The sequence below is a fragment of the Labrus mixtus genome, chromosome 24, assembly GCF_963584025.1.
Source record: "Labrus mixtus chromosome 24, fLabMix1.1, whole genome shotgun sequence".
Classification (NCBI taxonomy): Eukaryota; Metazoa; Chordata; class Actinopteri; order Labriformes; family Labridae; genus Labrus; species Labrus mixtus.
The window spans coordinates 1,240,724-1,264,421 of NC_083635.1; the positions used below are offsets into that span (position 1 = coordinate 1,240,724).

General features: G+C 41.6%; 1 protein-coding gene across 2 annotated transcripts in view; it reads right to left on the reverse strand.

Annotated features, from left to right (window-relative positions):
* dmd (dystrophin) overlaps positions 1-23,698 on the reverse strand; it is a 241,290-nt gene that overhangs the window by 35,815 nt on the left and 181,777 nt on the right. The window contains exons 58-68 of one of the 2 annotated variants that reach the window (XM_061032962.1): positions 23,417-23,571; positions 22,729-22,915; positions 19,404-19,576; positions 19,135-19,291; positions 17,272-17,383; positions 16,034-16,302; positions 15,467-15,613; positions 13,547-13,609; positions 10,662-10,725; positions 8,226-8,286; positions 5,438-5,473 (exon numbers count right to left, since the gene is read on the reverse strand). In XM_061032962.1, the coding sequence (XP_060888945.1) occupies positions 5,438-5,473; positions 8,226-8,286; positions 10,662-10,725; positions 13,547-13,609; positions 15,467-15,613; positions 16,034-16,302; positions 17,272-17,383; positions 19,135-19,291; positions 19,404-19,576; positions 22,729-22,915; positions 23,417-23,571 (1,424 nt within the window). The remainder of the gene's footprint in view (positions 1-5,437; positions 5,474-8,225; positions 8,287-10,661; positions 10,726-13,546; positions 13,610-15,466; positions 15,614-16,033; positions 16,303-17,271; positions 17,384-19,134; positions 19,292-19,403; positions 19,577-22,728; positions 22,916-23,416; positions 23,572-23,698) is intronic. The other variant, XM_061032963.1, reaches the window with a different exon arrangement.

Genomic DNA, 23,698 nt, shown 5'->3' on the forward strand with positions numbered 1-23,698 from the left:
CGTTCATGTTTTACATTTTGCAGGATTTTGCAGAGTTAATTATCCCCAGAGGACTGAGAGAAATGTTTTTAAATAACATCTTAAACTTCTCTTACAGCTAGTGGCCATAATGCGTTTCTCAGGAAGAGTCCCATTTGAATGATCATGTTCTCACATGCTGACACAGAAATATCACAATGTATTTATAACGGTGCAATTATCCAGAGCAAGCTCCATTTAAACAAGACCCTCAAGAGAACAATCGTGTAGCTTAAAGGTGGGAAACTTTCTTCCATCGCCATCTCTGAATGCAGAAATTCAGCCCTAAACACTGCAGATTACTGCTTGATAATCATCTCCACCGAATACAAAGACAGCACACACACAAGCCATAAGAGTCATGCCTGAGCCTGTCAGCACCACTATCCAGCATCCAGGGTTGTGTGTATGTGTCTGTGCTTGTGGTGTGTGTGTTAAGGGGTTTATCCATCAGCTGTATTTAATCAGTGCACAAACACACACACACCTGCATCGCACTGGTGCCAAAAATCTGCACCAGCAAGCCCCGCATCCTCTGCTCTCATTTCACCAACTCCTGAAGTGCACACACACTCACTAACACACACTCATGCATGGGGATCCATGTAGTTATCAGTGCAGGACAAACACATCCTACTTCATAGTAATGACCAGCAGAAGATCTGGACGCTGGATGGACAGCATATATTTACACCTGAACCCATACATGGCATCATTTCCCTGCCGAAAATAGACCAACGCAGAGCATCAAAAACGCTGTTCACGCTGTCCACACAAACACAAACAAGCGAATATACACACACATAACGCGGAGCAGAAACACAGCGATCCGGACACAGGCTGCTTAGCTGGCACGGAGGTGATTGTGTTTGCACCTCCGTGTGCGACTAGAGACTGTGAAGGAATGCAACACAGTGATACAGTGCTGCTCTGCTCGGCGGGGCTCTTTTCTCGTGCAAAAGCTCAGCCAACGCACCCCACACACACGCATACACACAAACACGCATACATTAACACAAATCCCCGTCGGTCTGAAATCAAACACATACGGGCAATAAACACAGGTTTGCACCGAGCTCCGTTTGCTTAAGCGCATTTGATGTGGTGCTTTTTATTCCATCATGGCAGTGAAACAGAACATAGAAAGTTAATGGAAAAAGGAATTTCACGGTTCGTGTATCTGGAGGGGACGGCCGGGTCGGAGAGCCTCGGTGGCCGCACACCGCGCCTGGTTCCCCGGCAACGACCACGACTAACATTCGCTGTAAGGCAAAGGGGGCTGGTGGGTTCAATGGCTACCAGATAGCATGGGTTTCATGCCTTTTCGTGAAAAAAAATAATCATCCCTTTGCCCCTTTCGTGCACTATGGGCTGTTCCTTTAATATGAAATAGATATCTTTTACACAGAATTGCTGTTCTTTTCTCTCTGAAAGTAGCCATTTGAACCGGCTAGGTGACATTCAGTCGAAATGCAACTTGGATGGACATGTAGATATGGGTTAACAGCACAAAAGAGACAATATCTATTTTGCCGTTTTCAATATTAAGATCTAAATACATTTTTCCCCATTTTAAAACATGCACAAGCCTGTATCTGCGCATATCCTGAAATAAAGAGTGTTAAATGTGTTTTCTGCTGAGTGTGGGGGATCTTAGCCCCAGCTCTCCCTCTCTCTTCACAGCCGATGTGTTGCCCGTGTGAACGGGTTTACTGCATTACGACCAGCACAATTACCATCACCATTATTTATCACCACCGTAAACCGTTCCCAACCCAGCACTCACTTCCGAAGCTGCTCCCGCATCGCCGGCCGATCAGTGCGCTCCGCGTCCGGTACAAAGGAATCGATTCGCGGGCAGCACCGAGGCGATATCCCGACCCCCTCCGCGGTCCGACCAAGCGTCCTCTAGCACCGGAGAGAGGAGTCCGAGATTACCGTGTGCAGCCTACGTGTGTGTGTGTGTGTGTGTATGTGTGTGTGTCGGTGTGTGTTCCTCTACGAGTGGTAGCGGTGAGTTGCAGAGGCTGACTGGCCAGCAAGACACGAGGATCAATTCAACCAGATTTAACAAAAAACTAACTTCCGCTTATTGCTTCAAAATAAAAGCCTCCGAGAGAAAGATGCTATACTCCTATTGGACAGATGCTGTTTCACAGCTGTTTATACTGTGAATACATCCAATAATATGTAGCATTGATATACAATTAAAAACTGTCATTATAGTCATAATTATCAGCATAGTGTCAGACTCTGCTTCACTCTCCTTTTTTACGTCACGGCCTGCCTGAGGACCCCCGCCTCACCCCCAGTCTGGCAGAGAAATGTTCATGCTGTGAATAAAAGTGGACATTTTTTGGTGTGGACAAATTTATTTTGTTACATATTGTGTAACAATGTTTTCCTTTCATTCAGTCATAATGAAGATGCTAATTTCCATAGATATACCATCAAACATCCTTTAGAAAGAAAGTTAATTAAGTACTTTTTATCTGTGTTTCAGACATAAATAGTTATACAAGTTAGATTAACAACAATAAAAAAAAGGCAAACAGCCTCATTTCACCAGCCCCTTAAGACTCAAGTTTACAAACCAAATATGTAAATAATAAAAGCAGCAACCTCTGGTGTTGAAAAATGAAGCCAATGCATAAGTGCAAAAACCTGCAGTCCTGAGTGGCCACTCAAGGCAGGCTCTACAAACCAATACATTTCCATTAGTTGCCATTAATATGTCCATTTTCACAGCAGAAATAAAGCCTGGTACAGAAAACAGTTTTGGTCTCAAAGCATAATTTTGCATAATTAGCTTTATATCACGTTATATCTTCAGACCGGCCTCAGCTCCACAATCATCGGGCTTCAGAACAAATGTTTGTTCTGCTTTACCTGTTACAAAATTATTTAAGCCACATGATGCTTTTATTTTGAAATAAACCACTACTTTCCTGTATAGTCCTATCTGCTTCTAGGAAACTTGCCAAACCCCAGCTAGACGAGGCGGAGCTCAGGCTCCCTGTCTCTGCCTCCCTTCCCCCCATCCCGCTGTTTCTGAAAGCAAAGGAACCTCGACACCATCCGAGGAGGTTTTTCACCTCCCTGACGAGAGAGAGAGCGAGAGAGAGAGAGAGAGAGAGAGAGAGAGAGAGAGAGAGAGAGAGAGAGAGAGAGAGAGAGAGAGAGAGAGAGAGAGAGAGAGAGAGAGAGAGGAGGAGGTCTTTTGCTTTTCAAGACACAATCTCTATCATTCAAGGCCAAGGAAGAGAGAGGGTAGAAAAGAAGAAAGTCAGGTAAATAGGAAATAGGGAGATACAACAAAAAAAGGGGTGGAGAAGTAGAGAGAAAAAGGTACTGATTGATTTTACCAGGCCCACAGGAGAGACAGGAAGAAAGAGAGAGAGGGGGGAGGAAGAGGAGGAGGGGGATATCTTTGCTTTGGGAATCAGTGTTCAAGGCTTGAGAAATGTAGGCTATGTTGCACCAGCAAAGACAGCAGAACAGCCTGTAATTTATAGGCAAGTCTCAACTGTTATTTGATCCCTCCACAAAAGTATGCTTTTATACCTGAGTGTGTGTAGGTGTGTGTGTTTGTAGCCGAGGGACAATGAGAGATTGAGGCCGAGGAAGAGGACAGAGAGCGATGCCTTCAACACATCAAACAATTTTCGATGACTGATTTTAAGCTGTCAGACGTCTTTTAGAGGCTGAATTTATTCACATAAGTGGTTATTTAAACTCGGGTATAGCTCCGTGGGGAGTGGGGGGCTGTGTGCAACCCTGAGGGAATTGTTTGCAGGGAAGCAAATCAAACACACCCTCGCAGTATTGAGGTTGGGTGTGTGTGTGTGTGTGTGTGTGTGTGTGTGTGTGTGTGTGTGTGTGTGTGGGGTGGCCAAGGTGTATGTTGCAGGTTTGAGGAGATCATCTCCAGAAGTAGACTTGTGATCGTGCTCAAGAAGCAGTTGGTCGGCCATAGGTTGTCGCACTGTGCCCTGAATGTGTTTGTGAGTGTGTTTGTATGCATGAGACAAAGCGTGGGTGTGTTATTAAGTGTGTCCACTGGGTGTATAGTGTGTTTGCATAGTCCCTGCTGCAGTGTGTGAAGCATGCATAGTGTGCATGGAAACAATCTGGCCAAAAGTATGCGGACACAATATGAAACATTGCAAAATCGGTTTTGCTCCTCTGTTCTAATCAAACATACTGAACATAATTTTTGAAACAGCATGCTCCAAACTTTGTGTGATCCGTTTGTTGCAGCAGCACATGACTGGACTGCACAACCCAATCAAACAGAAATGTAATGACCTGGAAAACTAATGGTGAGTCAGGCCTTACTGCCCAACTTAAGTGGTAAACCTCAGTCATGATCTTGCAGGGGTAGAAGTATGCAGTTCTCGTATGTAAAAGGCCTACACCAGTGATGTAGTTTTGCACTTCCATAAGCATGTGGACTACAGCATGTGGATACAGATATAAAAATAATGATCTAAATGAAAGCTTTAGAGGCTGGGATAACTCCTAAAACACTGGATCCTACACTAATCACAATGCACTTGATATATATTTTGATCATCCTATACGTGTAGTAATGACCCACATCTTTAAGGCTCCACACTTCCTTGTGTGTGTGTGTGTGTGTGTGTGTGTGTGTGTGTGTGTGTGTGTGTGTGTGTGTGTGTGTGTGTGTGTGTGTGTGTGTGTGTGTGTGTGTGTGTGTGTGTGTGTGTGTGTGTGTGAGACAGGAAATATGGGGAAAAGAGAGTTGGATAGCCATGCATCAAAGGGTCGTGGCCGAACCAGGACCAATTTGTCGAGGACTGTAGCCTCTGTATATGGGGCGCCAACTCTACTGACGGAGCTAAACCAGCGCCCCAACACACAACTCCAATTTGTAGTGAAGGTTCTTAAATTGTAGTGTAAAACACAAGCTGGGATAACACTGCTTACATCACTATGATGTCATTGGGGTTATTTTCTCAGAGTTCAAGAATTATTATACCCCATGGCTTATGAACTCTCATGACTAAGTGACCTTCACATAATATGGATGTTACATGGGTGCAATGTTCCTTCAAGGAAAATAACAGTGTGTAATCCATAAAGACATACAGATAAAAATAGACTTTATTAATCCAGAAAGAAATTATATTCTGTACATTTCTATCTAATCTGTTATAAGTGTAATGATTTGGTGTTCCCATACCTTTGGCCACATTGTGTATGTTTGTGTGGTAATATGCACATGTTTGATACTAATCCAGTGTCTGCTGGATACAAATCCACTGTGTGTATGCATGCTGTGTACAGTGAAGGCTGATTATGTGTGTACTCAGGTGTGTGTGTGTGTGTGTGTGTGTGTGTGTGTGTGTGTGTGTGTGTGTGTGTGTGTGTGTGTGTGTTGTCAGCTGGCACTCACAGGGTCTCGGTCATCTGGTCAGGTCCAGCTTTCTCACTGCATGTGGAGAGGAGAATCTGTCACTTCTCTTTCCCTCCCTCCTTCCGCCTCCTCCCTTCTTTCTCTCAGTTGAAAGCATTTCTCTCATTCACAGTTAATTCCACGCCAAATCAAGAGTTAAAATCTTGCAAATTACAAAAAAAAACTCCTGAGAGCAACCAAGCATGTAGTGCCAGTTACATGCATCGATCTCTCTCACATCCGGACTTTAAGTGTTAACTCAAACAAACCACACTGCTAGTCACTGATTACCAAGCCGCTCCATCTTAGTGTATGAGCTCTCTGCATGAGAAACAGGAAGTAAGGTCGACCAATCACACTGTGGGGTTATTCTGACCAATGAGTTAGGAATGTGAGATAATGAGCTAAGTCAATGGTACTTTTGCTGATCAGCAGCTGTTGTAGCCATAGTAACAATGAAGCAAATACAGGACTAAGGCCAGCATGCATAAAATATGTTCATCTGACATGGACGGCTATTGATGCTAAGACAACAGCTAACATGACATTTTTCACTGATAAAGAGTTATTGACAAGGGAAACAATATCTTCAAACTAGCTAGCTCCCTGTCTGTTAGCCTAGCTTTCAAATCATCTAAATACTGAGGTGCCTAAATCACCTGAGGTTGAATATTTATTATAGCTTCACTCTTTAGGACATCTTCTTTCAGCTCCCAAAAATAACCTACACATGTCTATACAATATTCCCAGACAAGTAGGACCATTTACTCTCATGTTTAACTCAGAGAAATTACTTATTTGAACCAAGTCACCAACAGTGAGACGACTGTTTTGTGCACCCTGCAGCGCCGAGGTAGAAGTTGTAAGACTGTGCTTACTACTGTGCTGCTAACACAGCCCACCTCCAGAACTTCTGCTATGTGCTGATTAGCAGCCAACACTGCAGAATGAGCAGGGACTCAACTGCTCGACAAGCATGTTTCCAGACAGAAGAAAATAATGTCCTCATTTTTGTCTAACCAAGAAGTCTATGGAAACAAACCACAAAAGGTTTATTAAACATCTGGGATAGCTGGCAGTTTTGAGAAATATTGTTTACAAGTTTTTAATATACATGTTTTTTTTCCTAGTTGAGATCATTTATGTCGTCGTCAGCAGGAGGACAAGACAGAGCCTGAAGTGCAAAAACTAATATGGAACTAACCCAAGGGGGTCATTCAGCATCGGCATTTCAACTGACTTGCACTAATACAGGACAAAAAGTGTGACAATGAATCCTGTTTTTACATTGAGCTAATGATGTTAAAGGATTTATTTTGTACCGCTAAGCAGTATGAATAAAGAAGTTCAACAAGAGATATACATTAAATAAACGTACTCCTTCAAGACGTACTTTAAAACAAGAAAACAGAAAAGTCAGCACATTCAATGTCCTTTAAAGCAGTGGTTCTCAACTGGTTGGTCGGGACCCAAAAGTGGGTCACAGAGCCGTTTTTAGTGGGTAGCGAATGTGTGCCAGGAAACAAATGTGTCAAAAATGTATGTGAATTGCTTTTTAAACATGTTTTTTTTCCTTTGATCAGTAACATGTTTTGTTCCCTCTGAGGTCAAAACTACAGAATTTTTCATGAATAAATCTGATTGGTTGAAAATATCAGAAATTTGGGTTGAGATTTTTCATGAAGGAGTTGGTTGTGGGTCCTGAGGCTAGACCAGTTGAGAACTAGAGCTTTAAAGTATGTATTATCTGGGTAGATCAACAACAGACACAGAGCCCTCATCAGCCACTTCTCTGTTGTCTTGGATCCTGTTTGCCGTCATGCACCTGGAGTTTGAGTGTGCTCCTTTGAATGAATTCAAAGATAGATACAGCTAAGGATGAACCGCACTGCATATGAAACTAAAGGCTACTTAAAAGAATATTAGAAAACATTAGAGGCTGAATCAAGGCAAACAACACAGTTAGCAGACAAGTGCACGCACAGAGAACATCCAGGTTGAGGTTTTAAAAATCAGCATGAAACAACAGTTAGGATGCATCTCACATCCTAAAGGTGACTCTTTACAAACAGGATGTCTGGTCTGTTTAAACAGAACATCACTAAAGCCAATGGGATGCCAACTGCTACATGTTGAGATTTAAAAAAAAAAACTGAAAAGAACAATGTGAGGAAATAATCCCATCGAGTTCTATTTTGTGAATAACAGCATGTATAATACTCCGGCAGGTGAACAGGTGATTTCATTGAAGAAAACTAACACGGACGTCTTTGGAAAGCTACATTTGAAGTTTCTGGCACTGTGCCATCATGCATGCTGAAGCCAGTTTGGTACTCTTATATTTTTGAATGACTCTTGAATTTTTACTCCAACATGTTTCAGATTTTGTTGTCATGTATTTCGTTATTTCTTTATTGGAAGAAATGCAAGATAGATAGATATCAGGTAAGGTTGAATTACTTAACAGCTTACTTATCAACAGTAGTAAATTCATGTTATTATTCCCAAATGTTGTGTCAAACTGGCTTCATTTTAGTGTTTAAACAATGAAAAACTTCCACACTGACAGCTACAGTCACCTGTTAGAGGAGGTGATTGTATATGAGGGTAAATTACAGTCGGTAGAGTATGTTTAGAACCAGAGCTACAATCTCAAACATCGTCCCAGAGGAATGACATCAGCTGATAAAATTGGGGAATAATGTTTGTAATGTAGATGAACCTGTCAGAATGTGTGTAGTCTGGTGGACCGGTTCTATAAATAGCAGCTCAGAGGTCGCTACTTACTTGATGTAGTAGGGCACATTGTTCGGGGAGATGCCCTGCTCGAAGGGGCTCTCTACAGATCCTGCTGAGACAGAGAAACAAGGGTCAACACAACTGTTCAAACTGTCTGCAGGATATTTCACTTTCCACACACACTTTTTACTGCAGGATCAACATCCTTGAAAAGAGCGTGCACAAAATGTGTACGCAGCAGATACCAAAGCATCAGTGTAATGAAAGGTTTTCTTCAGAGGAATATAATGAAAAACAGCAGAAAAACAAGAAATATTGCTAATTATCTCACTCATTATGCCCAAAAGAGTTGGCAACACCAACTATTAAAGCCGGCTGTGCTTTGTGGGAATTGTCAGCACAGTTGGAATTTGTCTCTGACCAATCAGACAGCTTGGCTGAAACTACCCGCTGTATAAGCGTTATTGTGCCCCACGGGTAAAATTTGCTGCAGTTAAAAACAGAGCGATGCATTGTGGGACGACAGCCAGAGCACATACAGAGTACATCAACGTAGTAGAAAGATATGAAAAACATGTACGTCCTCTGTGCTTTCTTAATGAAGCTTTGTCACATCATCTGTATTATGACACCATGCCTACCTGTCTTGTTACATGAATCACAGCTTTATCATCAAGCTGGATGCAACATTTGAAATGATTTGATTTGACAGTGTGAAAAGCATCCTCCATTTACCGAAACAGGATAGTAAGATCTGTTTGTTTAATTGCTATCTAGATGTTTTATGGATGTACTTTCTGTTACGAATGTGTTACTGTCAGTTAACTTTTGTTCATTCGTCTTTGCAGTGTCACTTTCACTTTCCCTTTCTTTCTTCCCTTAGTTTGTTCTCACAAGCCCCCTGTGGGTCTTCAATTTTAATCACCACTGTGAGCGCGTGAGTGATGTTGTGATCTTTTGTTATCTGCGCTCTTTTAATTACTCTGCAGATGAGCTGTAATTAAGCTAAAGAGAATTGTTGAGAAAAAGCAGCTAGCTGTTTGATGAGTTGCTCCAGGTGGACATATTTTAATGACAAAAATCATCTTTATTGTGCTGCACTGTTCTACATAATTAATCTGCAAAGTTGAATCCATTCAGAGATACTTTGGTCTCTAAAATTTGAGGGTTGATGTAAAATTGGCCTCTATGATTTTTACATAAAGACAGGGACACTTGGGAGCACCTAAAGCAGCTGTTTCACTAGGACAGATACTTTGTCAGACAGAAGGCGAAAACTGGACTTGCACTGGAATGTAAATAGAATTATTAGTTAAGAAAATCTACGTAAATGTGACCTCTTATTGACCCTTCAACAAACCCCACTAAGATCAGAAAAGTGAAGCTTTACATACAATGATGTTGTAGCTGTTTGTCAGGAGGCTTAAGGCCAGACTCCGCTCCAGTTCTTGGCTTGTTACTAAGACAACTTTAAGTTAGCTTGAGACAGCATTCCCAATGTGGAGACCACCATCAATAATAAAAAGAAAATCTACACTTCACACACCAGTGGGTGACATCAGACATCACTGAGACTATGTCCCTGTTTGGATTTTAAAGCAACATAACACAACCCTTTGTAAATGCTAACTAAAGGAAAGGGACAACATGCTTGGCCAAGGATAGGTTCATGGTTTATGATTTGCTTTAATTTAATTGGCCATCACATGTGAAACTATCTAGAATAGATTTGATGACAATTTAATAATATTAAAGTGAGACTTGAACGGTTAACTGTTGAAGATTTTATTTGATTATGTTTCACTTCAATTTTCACCCCCTAACGATATCCTCCTTGGGTTGAACATAATGCTACTTATTGCGGCATGCTAACTGTTTTGGCAGTAAAAAGACTAAAGAAAGTAGTGTGAGATATACAGAGCTTGGCAGGCCTGCTGTGCCTTGTTATGATTGCTAAGCTATGATAAGATGATAGCTCTTTGGCGACAGGGATTGTGGCTGCAGAGAGCATCCTATGTGCAACTCTTTCATATAATGCAACAATCAATGAGGTGTTTCAATCCATATGTTCTCATCAATATGTGATTGTGATATGGTTGAGTTCCTCAGTATCGGGTTAAGTGCTGGGTCATATTGGGATTTGGTGATAAAACCAGGAAAAAACAAGTTGCATAAACAGATCAATACGCCATCATGGGCTCATTGAGCAGCCAAATGAGTGTCAGTCTTTATGCTCACTCCCTCTCATCACTTATTCAGTGATTCAGTGACCTGATGACAGCCGAGCACTGTGTCACTTTCTCTCGCGCGAACACGTCACTTATCGAGTGAGCCGCTGAGTGAGATGCTGTCAGGAGGTGGGCGCCTCGTTTTGTCTAACACATTTTGTCTTATCTCTTTTTGCACACACGCAACCTCTTGAGTATCTCGTCAACTGTCAACAGTGTGATGCATGCAGAGCACATTTGTATCTGTTTGACTCACCGTGCAGAAGGCCAAAGTCTCTGTGAGCATCTGTCAGCTGCTTCAGATGCTCTGTGAGGGAGATCTGATGGAGAGAGAAAGAAAGAGATATAGATCATATAGATAGATCAAGAAATAGATAAGATAAGATTCAACAGATAAGACTGATAGACATTGAAGGTTTGTCATTGATGTAGGAAAAAGTGTATCTCTGTCTAGCTCCATAAATATAGGACATATTTATGTTTAACAGTGTAACATTTGCTATAGAATTTAATATATTTAAAGGTGGTTTTAAAGAGCAAATCCTCTGAATTCCACTGTAGAAAAAGGCTAAGCCATCAGCAAGCTGGGGCCAATGTAATCTTTTTTAGCCTTAGCCATAGTTAAGCTACCTCAAACTTCATTAAGCTAATGCCTCTAAGAAATCAAAAATTATTAAAAATATGTTGGTGGATTTTTCTAAATGTAGATATGAGTTAAATAAAGTCAAATCCTCTAAAGTCCATTGGAGTCTGAGATTGCTTTCCGTTAGCTAAGGCTAATGTAATCTTAGCTTTAGTCAGAGTGTAGCACAGATTTAGCTGTCCTCAGAATATCTTGACAGTGTGATGATGGGAACGTGAGGGGTGATCTTTTGTGTGTATTTGTAAAAAATGTGGCACATAATGTTCTCTTGCAAAGAAAGAACAGTGAGAATGGGCAGGCACTGAGGGAGAGGAAAGGGAGGGGAGGAGACACACAGACAAGCATGGAAGCGATAATTGAATTTGTAGTGGAGGAATTAGAGAGGATGCAGTCTCCTGTGAGTCTCCTTCAGCTCTGAATGAGCTGTCGATCTAGATGGAGTTGAGATAATTGTGCCAAATCAGCACGGCCCTGTAGGTACACACAGAGAGGTGGGGCTAAGCCCAGCGGGGGTAATACACACTTGTCTCCTGGCTCACAGATTCCCATCTAAACTGCAAACACTTAGCTTGTCATTGATCCAAATTTAAACACCTGTTTTCTTGGCGGGATTTGTTGGCGCAGATTTTGCAATTGTATACACTTTACGTACCGCACTGCTGGCATGAAAATTCCACCTTAAACTTTGTCCCTTTAACTGTATTTGAAGGACTGACGACTATAGGAATGACTCCTCAACTGACTTACAGAAGATGAACTAAACACAAAGAGGTAAAGCAGAAAACAAAATGGGGGGGGGGAAACAGAATGCACACATGTGCATAGAAGAAAACAGTCTGAAAAAACCTTCTATAAAAAAAAAACCAAGGTCCAAGTGACAACATTCAGCAAGTAACATGGACATAATAACTCGTAAAAGATAAGCACACTCTGGAAATATCTAAAACGTACATGTTGAAGTGTCCTTCAGTTACTTATCGTCGATTGAAGAGGATGGATACGCCAGGTAAGAGTGAGATAATAAACTATGATCTATGAAGTCTGCTTTGCATTACATATTAATGCACTTAAAGACTTACAAGGTACAAGGGCTTGTGATACTCAGCATTAGGATTAAAACCTCTGATCAAATAGTAAGAAATGAAATACAAATAAACAGAAGTACACCAGGAGTATACGCTTTGTCAGCAAACATATCTTGCATTGTGTTTCAAAAGCCCCCCACTGGTTTAAACCTTGTTCACTGCTGGACTTGTCCATTAAAAAATAGAAACAAGTGAAGAAGTTCCCATTCAAGGCGTTGCCAAGAACCAATTATCTGATTGACTTCACACTTGACATTGCAATCCCCTGGGCTCCTACTGATGCCCGCACCGTTGTCTAAGGACGAGCCAGTTTGGAGAACGCCAACATGTCACTCCCTTGGGTCCACAGCAATACACATGTCAAGTGTGATCGTCATTGTATGAATCGTTCCCTTGTAACACAAAGGATTTGTATACTGACAGAGATTTCTTCTCTTACAGCAGGATGACAGGTTGAGCCTTGGTGTAAATGCTGTATGATAACAGTCTGTAATATTTTCCTTAGCTGTAGTAAATTAGCCTTCTAACAACTACACAATATCAATTTCAAAAGAAGAGGTAGGCACATTGTCTTTTGTGTTGGTTTGAAGTTTTGAAGACAGAAACCCTGAGCTTCTATTTTTTGGCAGTCAATTGGACAACCAAACACTCACACAGCCTTTGGAGGATGGCATATAAAGGTCAGAAAGCCCCAAACCACTCCTGAGCTGCCGCTCCGTGAGTCTACATTCATTATTTAGAAGATAAATGCGTCGCATCCACTGTTCATCACACAGTTTCTGCTTCAGATTTAAAATTCTGCAGCCTAAGGGGTGATAAATATTTTCAGCATTATTGAGGAAAATTTCTTGAAACCTGCTGTTTCCAACAAGCCTTTTTAATCTGAAGCATAATTCCCAGCTGATGCTCACAGTCACAGGCGTCATTTCAGTCACATTGTGACACTTGCCAACTAGCTGCATCCTGAGCATCCCTGGAGGAACTGTCTGTAACCACGGATGCTTCCTGACACAATGTTCAACGATCCAATGTTCCCAGGCAACACATGCAGCTCTGGCCGGCATGCGGGGCTTTGGCAGACACTGATTAGCAACAGATTTTTGTTCCAGGAAGTAAAAAAGTGATTCACAGGAAGCTTAAAGACGCATCAACTTTTCTTTAACGGAAGTCTTGAAGCTGGGGAACTGAGAGGTTTTATTATCCAGTTTGAGTAGACAGATTGGCTGATTAACTGTCCAGCATGCCATCCACAACCTAAATGAGAAGGCCACAGATGACACACTGTCAGAGGAGTGTGAGTCTGTGTGCGTCATGGTATGAGATGGAGAACAGATGTAGATGAAGCTACGACAGTGATGATCAGTTTATTTTATTTTTGCCTCAATGAGACATAAAACCAAACGATGGAGTTACCTTCGAATGCACCTCACCCAATCCATTTCTGCCTGAGTTGCTTTTCCCCGTAGCCACGGTAACCTAATCAGAATTACAAAAAACGAGAGTAGGATTGTTGAGGAGGAATTTATCGCAATTACTCAGTGCACAGTGTGGGGATACTGACCAATCAGCTTGAACCTTTATGGCCCCAGAAGAAAAGTGTGGACCGACTAAAATGACCTGAATCTGCAGGTACAACACATGCACGCACTAAAACAACAAATGCACAAACACAAGCACTCACATCAATTTGAAGCCACATTCAGTGTATCAGGAAACACAAAAGCACACATTTGACACTCTCACATTAGCAGGCATACCCACATACACACATACACACAGATATCTCTCCACCAGCCTGCCATTTAATGTGTTGCCAAAATTTCCTGGGCAAACATTCTGCTCCCAATGAACCACCTGCAATGGAGAGTGACTTTTAAAAAACTGGCACTTAAACCCTCTTTTCTGTCCAAATGCAATACTCAAGTCTCTGCTTACCATTTTCTGTTTCATATCAGTGTAAACAGAAAGAAGTCTACTTTCCTGGAATGGAAACAATAGTAAATTGCCAGGTTAAAGGGAAAGATGATCAAAATCCTTCACTTTAACTCTAACTTGGGAATTTCTTTTTCCGAACTCTTTCAGATGAATCGAGGTCACACTATGTGGAATTGGTGTTTTAGGAATATCTCTCCTGGACTTTTCACAAGAGTACACTTACAGCTGTAAGACTTATTCGTTTGCTTGAATTCATGCAGAGCCTTAGCTGCAACATATTGGCAAAGTCATTGCGAGCAGTCAAATGGGCATTTTTTCTATGTTTTTCAGGCAATGAAAATTAAGACTGAGTATGTTATATTGGAGTTTGAGCTAATTAATGTGCTCATTATTGACTGAGGCTACTGCAGCAATATGGGAGACATGCACAAATGCTAACACATCACCATCTAAACTTATGCTCTAAACTAGCATCAGAGCCATTAAATGAGAACACTTCAGAGAATGTGCCATCAGGCTTCAGCTCAGGTGATGGTGTAGGTCCGTCTGAACTCACAGACAAGTTTTAATTATGCATTTCAATTCAGCTGCTTATTTAATAATTGTTATTACTCACAGTCTGCTCTATGTTTTGATGTAATTTGTGTCTCTAGAACATTTAGGGTCAAGCACAATTACTGAAAGTTTGACAAATAATGTCTAGTATGATTTTTCATTCAAAAATCCATAAATCACATCATTGTGTTTCCCTTTGTCTATTTGCACTGATGCCCTCACCTTCACCACAACACAAAGGCTTGTGTGTGTGTTTTTGTGTGTGTGTTAGCATCTGGTCAGGTGCTAACTTCAGAGAGACTAGCCGTCTGGTCCCGTCACTGTGGTGTCACCAAGGCACCCATCTCCGTCTGGGACTCCTCGGTGTTAGCTGCGTCTCTCTGGCAGCTGATTGGCTCTATCTGTCACGCCCGGTAACAATCACTGTCTGGCTTCCAGCATGGCTGCCACTGGGCTTATTGAGACTGATAGAGGCCCACCCTGCGCTGCCTCTGATCACTCACACATGGGGTGTGTTTATGTGTATGTATGTGTATGCATGTGTGTGTGTGTGTGTGAACTTTTTGTCCTCATTACAGCTCTCCTAAGAAGTAACATACACTCAGACACACCACACTTTTAAAGTGGTGTAAGCTGACCTTGGCTGTGAGGCATTGATGTCATCATATTATATCAAGTATAATTACTGAATTGTTCTGATAACTCAATAACTATTTTTCTTCAGAACTTTGGTGTATTTTTTGAGGTGTGGATGAGTTCATGTGCTTCTTTGTTACCACATATGTGTCAGCATGCATTTACACACCTGAGTAAGTTTGCATGTGTGTGTGCACGAGTTTGTACCTGCAGCAGCCTCCAGCGCGTGTTGAGATCTTCGATGCGTTCCAGGTTGCTAGGTGTCAGCTGAATGTCCGGTGGGCCAAAAGTGGACGCCAACTGGTTCATGTGCATTACATCATCCTTAATTGGAGCGATCTCGTCCTGGAACTCCTGCATGCACGCACACACACACACACACACACACACACACACACACACACACACACACACACACACACACACACACACACACACACACACACAGTAGTTTTGTTATGCTGCATTGTTGACAGTGGTGCGAGGACAGATGGGAAACACAGACAGGCTGTTAGCAGCCCACGGTTCAGTCTTGTGTCTCACCTCAGTTGTTTGAACAGTGAGAAACAGATGCATCCATCATGTAAACTCACTTTTCCTGCTTGTTTAATGCTTGCTAATGTATAAAAAACACAGACAGGCTTAAGTGTAATACAGGCATTAATAGGGGCTCTAACCAGTGTACCGTCATGGCTGATAGATACAGGGTGGGCTAACTATTCTAATAATGTACATCCTGACCTTTACAGATGGCAAATTGTCACTCATTCTGACCTTGACTCTTTCGATGTGCTCTGGCAGTGAATCTATTAGCAGGTCACCAACAGGTTCCCACGCGTCCTTCACCATCTCGGCCTGCCTCAGCTGCCCATCCAGCAGGTCCTCAGCCTCCTGGAGCTCTATCAGCCGATCCAGAGCCAGCTCCAGCCTTTTCTGCCAGGCAGCCGAGTCGGCGTTGAGGTTGTCCCACTTGGTTATCACGTCGTCTGCTTCTTTGCGGAGGACTCGCCCCACGTTCTGAGCGCGCTCCTCTGGGCTGATGTCTGAGGGTAACAGAAAGAGCAAGCTTTGAGAAAAACACTGTCTTTACTGCTTTAAAGTATAGAAAATAGCATCGATATTTGAAGGTAGCAATACAGTGATGTTGACATTTTTTACTTCCTGTATTAAAATAATGGAGTCCAATAACAGTGTTGTCCCTATTTATTAAATAGAAAATGTAAGACTCACTTAAACACATTTGTTGGGAGAAGTTTTGATAAAAAGAGAGAAAAAGCTCCAATATCCTTCTGATGTAATCGTCTTTTAAATGGGATCACCTTGGCACAGTTCTAGCTTTGATGAGTTATAATAAGGACACATCTTTTAAAGAAAACAAGAAGCATAAGGAACTACTGTGACAACGAAGAGCGCCTCTTTAGAGACTGTTTCACTTATATGTCAAACCACTCAGGCTGTTTGTGGAGAAGCCAGCTGAATTCAAACCAAACAAAATGTCATGCACTCAGAAGACAACACATCAATTCTGCTTTTTAAGACGTCCTCAGCCGCTGCCTGTAGGAAGGTCTATTCTCTGCACCAGAACGACTTTCTAAGAGGAAGTAAGTGCTCGTTTCCCTCAGCGCGGCAGTGATTAGCAGCTGTAGTTCAGCCTTTATTTCGATGTTTCTCTGAGTGTGTTTGAGTTGGCAGCTGAATGGGTTTAATGGGCCACAGTTAAAGTTCAGCTGCTTTCAGAGAGCATGGTAACCAGGCTGCTGCCATGGTGCGGAAGGCGCTGCAGGAGACCCTGCATGCTTGTTATCAGGCTGTTACTAGGAGTCCAGAGAGTCCAGAGTCAGAGATGAATTAAACATCAACATCTTTACATTACGTTTCTTCATTTAAATGGCAGCTGCAAGGTGGGCTCAAATGTAAGCGAACCTTTATTACCAGCTGAAAGAGCCACAAAAGAATATACATTCTTTACCCAGCCTGTATACAACATGATGAGAGCCTATGTTAATGAATACCTCTCTGCTCAGGTGAGGGCGTTTCTCGGGGAAGCTCAGACAGAAAGACTCCCACATCATCCAGAGCCTTGGTCACAACCGGCTCTTTGGCTCTCATGTCCCTCTTGAAGCCCTGTGAACGAACACACACACACACACACACACACACACACACACACACACACACACACACACACACACACACACACACACACATTACAATTTGAATCTTGTGGTACTTGGCCTTTTTCAATTGTGTTTTTCCTGTTTCAAGTTACAACTGATATATAATTGTGATAATGAGATCATTGTGATAAGTACATATATTCTGTTAAGAACTGTCAAATTATCAAAACCATTAAAAGCTTACTCATTTATTTTGAAATAAAGTAAGGTTCAACATTAACTTAGGAACTCGTTACAGACCAAAAAACAGCTTAAATGAACTGTACAAAAGGAATCGTTTGATAGGTGGATAGTACTGTGGACTCGTCAGCTGTCTGTATCAGAAGAAATCCTGATATTTTAGAAAGCAACATAAATCATGAAGGTAAAAACTTCAATGTGTAAATATGTCTGGTTTTAAATGTTCTACTTAGTTAGAAAGACCACATCCACACACATTCAAACTGCATAGACCTCAAAATAAAATCCAAGCAGCATGTACATATAATTTGTCATCGCATCGTGCTACAGATCTGGATGTATCTTGATATGTGATGGATGTGGCCTAAAGTGACTCTTTACATCCTCCTCTTTTTAAAAAACATGTGGAAATGTATCATTCCAATAGTACGCCACTTAAATGTATGGATAAATTATAATATCATCAAATGAAAATGAAAATCCTCTTGTCATAACTTGAAAAGGATCTCTTCAAGGTGAGAACATGTTCTTGATAAACTGTTTGAAGACACCTGCGTGTGTCAATGTGTGCTCATCATCAGTGGGAGGTCACTACAATACAGGCACCTATTGTTGCCATGACAACCAGTGGTTACCATTGGCTACTGATGTGTTACAGTTGTGAAAAAGCCAGATGACCCAAAACTTTGCAGATAAGGTTTAAAGCAATGAAAGATATACATATATATATTTAGATATGATTATTATAATGGATCAAATTCATTTTGAAAAGGTTGAATGTATTGTGTGCATATTAAATACACTGTCTCTGTGATATCAAAGCGTCCATGTTTCTGAGTGACCATTAAAACATGTCTATTTTCATTATGAAATGTTTGGACTAAAAGCTTTTTCCTAATGAATATTTGCAGGGACTCACCATTTTGCAGAATTAATGCAGGTTAAGACATGAAATAACTAAATCAGCCGAGCCAATCGTTTCGCCTTTTTGCACAAAGTGGTGCATAAAATGGGTTTTTCATTTAACCTGTATGTCCATACTTTCCATTTATTCAGAGGCATTGATTTGCATAATGTCGGAGAGGGAGAGACATGAAGTCTCAGACATTAATGGCTGCTTCTGCCGGGCTTTGTCATGAATGTATCAAACAGGCTTGTTAATGCTGATTGCACTGGCATAGAGGTGAAGGTTAGAAAAGTCTTTTTTTGTTTTATTGTGACTCTGTGGTACACTTTCAGGAAACTTTAAACCAAGGTAGTTCACGTCTGTGACAGGGCGGATTTTGAGGGACTTTATGAATATTAAATTAACCAAGACATTTTTTTTTCTTTTGAGCCGAATTTCTAAAATCAATCTGAATTATAATTATTCCTTGCATTTCAATTGGGTCCTTCGCCCTGTGAAGTGCTCTAGGCCCTAGAAAAAGCTCCTAAATCAGCAGAATGTTCGATTTTTTAACAGTAGACAGGCAGTGTCTCTGTTGGTGTCCCACACATTGTGTATCTGTTTCTTCCTACCCTGTGTGTGTCCAGCTGTGTCTGCACTGCAGGGACATCGCCCCCTACAGGTGGCTCCTGCTCCAGCTGTTGACGTTTGATTCTCAGCCAGTTCAGCAGCTCTTGAAGTGACATGTGGAGCCTCTTCCAAGGGGCCATCTCTGAGTCCAGATGGGCCCTGAAACACAGTCATTTTTGTTTTTTTGAACTTGATGAAAGTCTACTGTTTCTTTGAACAGAAGCTGGGCATCATCATTGTTCTGTGCAGTGGTGACCCCGGCTGCCCTCACCTCATACTCATGGTCTTGTTGCGCAGGTCGTTCCAGCGCTGGCCCATGTTATCCAGGCGTCTCTGGAGCAGAGCGGCATCCTCCGAGTCCCCGAGTGAGTTCACAATCCTCTGACCATTCTCATCCAGAGAGTGATACAGCTCTGTGTGGCTGTCAATCTCTGCCTGGAGGTCCTGGACACACACACACACACACACACACACACACACACACACACACACACACCCCCACCCCCACCCCACCCCACCCCCACACACACACACACACACACACACACACACACACACACACACACACACACAGACAGAAAGAAAGAGTCAGTGGGAAAAAAGCATCAGCAGTAAATTCTATCAAAGCGCACACTTCATTTTCTGGGTAATAGCAGCCATCTTTCAGGAATTCACTTTTTTCATTGCTCGAGTGCTCAGTAATGGGATCAGGATCTGAGAAAGTGATTTAGTCTCTAAAAGCAGCAAGCAGCAGGATTGAGCCATAATGCAGGGCTTAATGCATCGTGGATGGAGCCTTCTGTAGAACTGAAATGTCAAGATGTGCAATTCATCCTTGAATCAACTTGTTACTTCAACAGTGGTGGTCCCACCTGTGAGGACAATTCATCACTCAAATCCATAATTAAATGTCCTGGAAGAAAAGGTGGGAGGAAATCCAGTACTTCAAGAAAACAATCTTTGTAAAGTGAAAATAAAGACTGTGTTTGGCATAAAAGAACACTTATGTGTCATTAATCATTGTAGTTTCTACATGTAGATTTCATGCAAGTGTCTAAGTATATGTCAAGATGACATGTTTTCTACATATTTCACAAATAAACTTTCATTCATCCCCGAGTGAATTCTATATGAGAAGAGGTCAAACTGGGATGCCACTTTACTTTATTCTTTATGTCTGCACTCTAAGAAATCGAAGCGCTTACACCTCAACCAGCTTCATGTAGGTGTTATTTCAGGAATCTTTTTTTATTAACAATTCCTGCCATCTCAGATACTTAACTTTCATCGACAACATAAGAATGCATTGAAGTTTTGTCCTTTACACGGCATCAGAAGGATGACTGAAGCTTTACAAATTCTCAAAATGTCCTGAAAGAGGAAAATATCCTGTAGAAGAATGTTCCACACAAGATAAATTAGACGACATGAAATGTTAATGTTACCTGAGGGGGGAAATGGGTCATTGAAGCAAAGAACAGGACACAGACAGGAATAGAACAAATAGAAAGAAGTGGAGACAGTCAAGCTGCTACATGGCATTAAAGCGGATCCAGCTTTATCTTCACAAAGTTTCCAGCAGTTTCTCCTGTGATCTAAATGTTCTCTGATCTCTTTGAACACGTCGAGAAATACCCAGCCCTGTGTCTCCGTATGGGCTCTAACTTTGATGTCTTCATTTGAAATTGATGACTTTTGTTTTTTATCACACTTGGGCAAAAATATAATCGTACATGTCCTTTAGTTGACCTTAAATGCCTCCTGAGGTGCAGAATCAGCACATTTCTAGACAACTGGTTTATGATAGACAGTTAAAAAGTCAAAAACAATAAAGCACTTCTTTACATGTAGACAGAAAATTTATACCGAAATAAATGAAATACATTAAAAAAATTATTTTAAATATATATTTTAAACATTGAGACTCATCTAATTTATTCACCTTTGACCTCAACACTTAATGATGAGCTAAAAAAATCCACTATTTAAATAATATGGACTCAATCTTTATAAAAAATCCCCTTCATTTGCTCATTTTACAACAGAACAGCGCTTGATTAACACTCCAAACCTGAACATGGTAAACCTTCCTGCGCAGCATCCTCAGAACTTTACTCTGGAATCCCCAAGCTAGACGCCATGAAGAAGAAGAAACATCTTCTGCCTCTTCTATTCCCTCGAGACTAGCTCCCAGTGTGACTGTATAAAAAAGCTCTCTGTGTGGATGTGTGACAAAGAGGGAGATTTGGAGATGAAGAGGAAGAGGAAGAGGGAGGGATAGAGGGAGAGTGTGTTTCCCATAAAAAGAAAAGGGTGTGAGTCAGAGTGAGTTTGAAAGAGGGGGTGAAAAAGAGAGAGAAGAGGAGAGAGAACTTGAAAGGCTGCATAAAACGATGAGCGCGCTTATTTTCCAATTAAACGTTATCTGCGTGCTGTGTGTTTTTGTGTATGTGTGCGCTCTCTGGATGCTACGCTACACCGCAGTCCGCCATTATAATTGGACACAGAAGACCATCACAGCTCTGCATACAGTGCTGCTGTTGTACTGAGCTCTGTGTGTGGAAAGGAAGTGTGCACAGACATGAATTTGCAACATTGTGTATGTGGAAATACAGCTCCAAAATGCTGCCTGTATGTGTCTTTTGTAGTCCGTACGTATGTCTGTGTGTTTGTGTGTGCACACGCAGTTCCACCAGAAAGCATGTGTGGGTGCAGGGTGACAGCCGAGGGTCAAAATATGTTCTCTCACAGAACAGAGCCTTCCCTTCAACACCCACAATGCAGTGGGGGGAATTTTTGCACTTGTCTGCCAGGCATCAACGGACCAATGAAAACTCACGATGCTGCCATGTCAGCATTCCTGTCATACCAGCTGGGGCAGAGAGTCAGCGAAGAGTGTCTTAAACTTTGGGTCAAAATAACTAAGTGATCCTGTATGAGTGTCCTCAATTGCTAGCTATGTGACAGCTGTCAATCAACAGTATGGGCGGGACTTTGATGTCTTGTTCTCTGTGAGTTTCTGCAGGTGATGCTATTTCTTTCTTCCTCCAAATTCTTCGGCTTCTGTTCCAATAAAATTCTTATAAGCAGCCACATACAAAACATAAATGGATCCCTTGATTTGCTCCATTAAAGATCAACATAACATCCAGTGTTAAAACTGTAAGGGGATAAATTGCTTTAGCTATAAAAGAGTTGTAAAACCAGGAGTTGTGGAGGTAAAATGGTAAGAATATTTTTAATACGCACACACACAGTGGGAGAGCAGGCCTCCTTTAATAGGTCAGTCATAAAATGGAAGGGAGCTTGCCGTTTTATTCGACTTCAAGGGATCTTCTGCTATTTCTAGTGTTCTCACTCCTCTTCTCCAACCCTTTAAATTCTCTACACTCACACCTTAGACATCAACATATGGGCCCAATGATTTTTGTGTAAGCCCTTGAATCGTGCATTAAATATGATTGGAATTCTGTCAGTGATACAATCGATCAGTCCACCACCTTCAAATCTCTGTCATGACCTCCATGATGTCAAGAGTGTGTTTCCAATAAATATCATTAAATAGTTCAATAACCAGAGGATTGTATATTTCCAACCTTCCATTGTGCGAGCAGGTTCCTCGCGCCCGGCTGCTCCTGCAGTCTCTCCTTGTTGGTGGCGTCGATCAAAACATTGCAGGTGGTCTCAGCCTCCGTCAGCCAGTTGAGGAACTTCTCCAGGTCGAGGTAGAAGTGCTGAAGTAGCTTCATGGCCCCCTCCAGAGCTCCCTCCCTGTCTGAAACACTGCAAAGAAACCCATATCAGCTACATTACATCCATTAATATACTAAACTTCATTGCATATGAAGACTCTTTTACTTTGACTTTTATCACCTCTGAATTCTGTGCAGATATTAAAAAACAACAAACCAACACTAAGAACAAACAGCGTCTCTGTTTGTTAATTCCTTTTCAGCTCCATTACACCTTGATTTAGCCACTGCTAATGCTAACCCAACATCTTCTAGTGTTTCACTTAAAATACTGTAAAAATAAGAGAATAAATTTAGGAAAATTTTATGTTTTTGGAACTACATTTGGTTTGTCAATGATCATTAATAATTCATACATTCAACAAGAGTATGCACAGGTTGAAAAGGAGACTGCAATGAGTATAACTTCAGGTGCAGCGGAATAGCAAGATAACAAGAAAATAAGTGGGCCGAACAGAACCTTAAGGAACTCCACTTTGCAATTTGAGTTTATCTATTTTAAAATAAACACAGTGCTTGTGTGTGTTATTACCGTTTGCTTATGTGTGTCCAGGTAGCAACCATGTTGTCGTTGACCTGGGTGACCTTGTGCGTGTCGTCGTTGGCATACAGTGTAAGAAGTTTGTCTGCCATGGCGTTGGTTTGGTCTACCTGTCCTTGCCACTGCTGCAGCTCCCTCATAAAGAGCTGAGGGGGAACGGGGAGTGAAGGAAAACAGAAAAAAAGACAAAAATGTATTATCTGTCACTGTGAAGGTGTTGATTCAAGGTAGCGCAATAGTGAGGTATGCATTTTGTCACGCCAATCCCTTTTT